Source organism: Eptesicus fuscus, chromosome 4, assembly GCF_027574615.1.
Source record: "Eptesicus fuscus isolate TK198812 chromosome 4, DD_ASM_mEF_20220401, whole genome shotgun sequence".
Classification (NCBI taxonomy): domain Eukaryota; kingdom Metazoa; phylum Chordata; class Mammalia; order Chiroptera; family Vespertilionidae; genus Eptesicus; species Eptesicus fuscus.
The window spans coordinates 74,843,390-74,847,485 of NC_072476.1; the positions used below are offsets into that span (position 1 = coordinate 74,843,390).

The window sequence follows — 4,096 nt, forward strand, 5'->3', positions numbered from 1 at the left end:
TGTAGGCAGGGGATCCCTCGCTGTATCAGAAGGTGATTTATCCACCCCAGCCTAATTTTTACCAATTTGAGACATTTCACCTCCCACCCCCCTTGAATGGTGTCTGTCAGGCTGCCGGGATGCTCTGCTGTCTGCCTCCTGAAGGTTGCAGCGCAGAACACTTCATTTGTCAGCAACAATGACTTCGGCGCTACTCCCTCGGCATTCGTCTCTATCGAGGGAGGGAGAATATCTCCTCATAGGGGGGAGGAGAGAAGCCGGCAGAGTCCTCACCTCCCCGCTGTGTCTCTTCTAGCAGCTCAGCATCAGGGCTGGACCTGAAATGTGAGCGGAAAACACAGATGCGTTACAGCCCACAGCACCACTCCCAGAACCAACACCACCCGCCTGGCAATAGGCCGCACAGAGGTTGCATCTGCCCACCACTTCCTTATAGACCAAACACAGCCATCGACTGTGGCTGTGACTGCGGGAAGGGGAGGTCCCCACCCCAGACATACCTGTCATCTCCGCCATCCACGAAGGCGGGGTAGTCCTGGTCGTCAACAAAGGCAGAGTTCTCCGAAGGGTAGACGGTGTAGTACTGAGGAGGGCTTGGCGTGGCAGCGGCCACCACTCCAGGTGGTGTGAGGCAGCAAGGGTTCACCACTGGCTGCAGGTACGTGGTGTTCACCCCAATGGGCTCTTGAGAGCCATAAGGGGGAGGGATATACTGCACCACAGTAGCCCCATGGAAGGTGATGGGCTGGTTGATACCAGTGAAAACAAAGGATTGTCCTCCTGCCGTCTGCTCCGTGTCAAGGACCCTTTCCTCACTCTCTTTGCACAACTGACAGGAGAGCATCTGGAACTTGCACACAGCAATCAGGATGAATGTCACCCCGACCGACAGCAGGATGGGCCCGAGGAGCTGGGTCCATTCCAAGTGGGAGATCCCTTGGTACTTGATCCAGCCCATGATGGTGAACGTGATCCCCACCAGTCCTAGGAAGACGCCTGAGAAGAGTAAGGTGGCCCCTGCCTTGTCATCGTCGGACACCTGGATGTCCGCGGTACTGGGTGTGTAAGGAGTGACGGAAAACACGTTGACCGGGAAGTCCTCCAAGGGCCTGCTGCCCTGCTCCATCGTCCTCACACAATCACCCGTTCCTTGGAAGGGAAAGGGAGTGTGAGAGCTTCGAAGAGCAGAGCAAACGATCACAGGTTCAGATTAGTTATGGGAGGACTTTGGGCTTCTGTGGTTAACAGAGTAGAACAGGCAGAGGCCTGAACTTTGTGTAGAAGAATAAAGGTCTGAGAAATGAAGCCTGAAGTTTTCTCATAATTGTCAATAATTGAAGGTCTCTGTTTTGCAATTCAAGCTCTCTCTCATTCACATTCATTCATTCGCTCATTCACAACGTGTTTATTGAGCTGCCTTATGTGCTAGGAAGTACTTTCTAGACACTTAGGCAATGTTCCAAGGCCCTGTTTGTGTCCTCCAAACCAGGATGTAGACATGGCAATCCAGGTCCCTTGATGTATCAATCCCAATTTTCCTGCTGTGCCAGCTCATTAGAAATAGGCAGACTTGCCCTAGCTGGTTTGGCTCAGTGCATAGAGTGTTGCTCTGCAGACAAAAGGGTCCCAGGGTTCAATTCCAGTCAAAGGGCACATATCTCAGTTGCAGGCTCCTCCCCAGACCCGGCCCTGGTCAGGGCGCATGCAGGAGGCAACCAATCGATGTGTTTCTCTCACATCAATATTTCTCTCTGTCTTTCCCTCTCTCTAAAAATCAATGTAAAAATATCCCCGGGTGAGGATTAAAAAAAAAAAAAAAGAAATAGACAGACTTGACCTTGTGTGTACTCCTCCCCACTTCCCATGTGCCTTTTGCTTTCAGCCTTTGGGGACTGATTCCAGCTTCAGGAGAGGAGGGGTGCCACAGGAAACCTCCCCGTGCACCACATCATTGGCGGAGGCTGAATGAGCATCAGGCATGACCTAGCATCAGGGGACACATGCTTCAGACCCTCGCTCCATGGTGGCAGCACAGTCCCTGGCCTCGGGGTGAAGTGAACAGCTGCATTATCACGCCTTCTGTGTTTTGCAGTCAAACCCAAGCTCATCTAGAGAAGAAAGCCCCATCTTCAGGGACAGTACCTGTCATTCATAACTACAGAACCTCTTCAAAACAACCCCACGATCTCCTCCTCCTCAGAATGGTAACTGTGGCCCTCTTTCTTTCCCAGACAGAGCTTATGCAAGCAGATGTCTCTCTTCAGTGGTTAACTATTATATCAGCTCCTTTTTTGCAACATTGAGCAGAAGGAAAAGAATTGCTCTCTTGCCCTAAGTCAAGGCTTCCCAACTTCCCTGGTGATAAAAATCATCCAGGCCACTTTAAAAAAAAAAAAAAAAAAGTAAAATCAGAGCTCCCAACTCAGGAAAACAGAACCAAAATTTCCAGGGAGAATAGTGCCCCAGGTGGCTCTTGTCAACAGGAATCTTAGGAAACCGGACTCCAAGTTAATCCCAAGTGCTCCTGGGAGACCAGGGAACTTTTCTCTCCACCAAAATGCCTCTCTTCCTGCTACAGGACAAAGCCTGCAACCTCCAACTTCACTGCCAGCCAGATGGGAAACCAAGCAGATGACCCCCTCAGGTATCTTCCCAGATATGTCTTTGAGCAGCAAGGATGGAGAGTGTTGCAGTTGGAGTCTCCCCCATTTCAGTCTCTTGCTTAAGCAAGTCACTAAGCAAAGCCAGATACTAAAGGAAGGAAATTAGATTCTTCCTTTCTGGGAGGAATGTCAAGGTCACCGTGCAGAAGAACCTGTGGGATAGGAGGTATTACTGCCGCTCTCTGGAAAATGCAATCTTGCCCAGAGGAGTGTTGATTGACTTGTCACTGTTTAGTCTGTGATACTGCTTGAATTTTTGTCCGTGTGGACATGCAAGGGTGTCCCAAGACTTTAGATCAACCGTGTTGTGTCCTCACTCACTCATTCTTATTTACTGGCCAGTTCTTGATGGGACCCGTGGGGGCAACACTCTGTCACAGCCATCAAGAATGTCACGTTCTGAATTTTCCTGAGTTTCTTGTATATTTTCACTGTTCCTCAGACCTGCGTATCAAACCTCCTGTTTTTAACCCCAGTCCACATTCCTAGTTAAAAGTTGTAATCTTGAAATGATGACAGTTCAAAGAGATGAATGAAAAGTGACACTAAAACCACAAAAACAGAGTTTTCAGAGCTTATCAGAGAACTCTCAGGAAATGAAACTAGCACAGTCCTGTATTTGTTAGCAAAACAGTTGATTGAATATGTCATGGTAGGAAGTAAATTGCTTTGTGGAGGTCGTGTGTGTGTGTGTGTGTGTGTGTGTGTGTGTGTGCGCGCGCTCTGAGCATGATCCTACACTATAACCTGTTTCACAGCAGTGTGGGCCATACCCACTTGATCTGACCACACATGAAATACCACCAGGTCTCCAGTAACAAAAAAAGTACCAAATATCTCAACTACTCAAAGCACAGAAAAAGCAAAATAAAATAAAACCATGAGCTTGGACAACATGGAAAAACAATGATCTGCTAGTTCTATTTTCAAATATGTGGCTCAAAACCCTTCAAGATTTCCAGAATTCAAAAATAATTTCTTCCCAAACATTTGAATAGAAATGACACTGCTTGGCTCCCCTTATCCCTCGCACACTGTGGGCGGGGAGCCCCAGAGAGGTGGCTGGGGGGAAAGAACAAAGCCGCAGGAAGGGGGCTGGGTTCTCTGCTCTGCACAGCAGAACCCTGTCACTGGCCACCATCGTTCGCAACGGGAAGAAAATCAACAAAAGCAGAAGTGGTCAGGAGGGTATGATCCGGTCAAGGAAGCTGGTCCTTGGATTCAACTCTGAATCCAGTTACTGTGAGAGGAAAATATCAGAACGCACAGCTCCTGGCTCTGCTTGGGAATCCAGGAGCTAGACTGGTCCTGGGCCCTGCACTAGGCAGGTACCTCCTCCCTGGCATGGCTGGTCACCAGGGCTAAAACAGCAAATCGGGCAGCTGTCCTGGAGAGGGTCCGAAAGCCATGCCTGACCAGCTCTGTGCCTGCAG

The 4,096-nt window shown here is 49.5% G+C and overlaps 1 protein-coding gene across 1 annotated transcript; it reads right to left on the reverse strand.

Moving 5' to 3' along the window:
• Nucleotides 1-211: 211 nt before the first annotated feature.
• On the reverse strand, nt 212-1,208 carry TMEM174 (transmembrane protein 174). The gene is made up of 2 exons (XM_008161926.3): nt 501-1,208; nt 212-317 (listed from the first exon to the last, which is right to left on the reverse strand). Exons 1-2 carry the CDS (start codon nt 1,124-1,126, stop codon nt 212-214), a joined length of 732 nt encoding a protein of 243 aa, XP_008160148.1. The 5' UTR covers nt 1,127-1,208.
• Between the last annotated feature and the right edge of the window lie 2,888 nt (nt 1,209-4,096).

What these genes read in the sequence shown, in the direction of transcription:
- TMEM174 (XM_008161926.3), bottom strand. Translation starts at nt 1,126, where the DNA reads ATGGAGCAGGGCAGCAGGCCCTTGGAGGACTTCCCGGTCAACGTGTTT. An exon ending in GTGGATGGCGGAGATGACAG is followed by an intron (nt 318 to 500) that starts GTATGTCTGGGG and finishes CTCACATTTCAG; the next exon opens with GTCCAGCCCTGATGCTGAGC.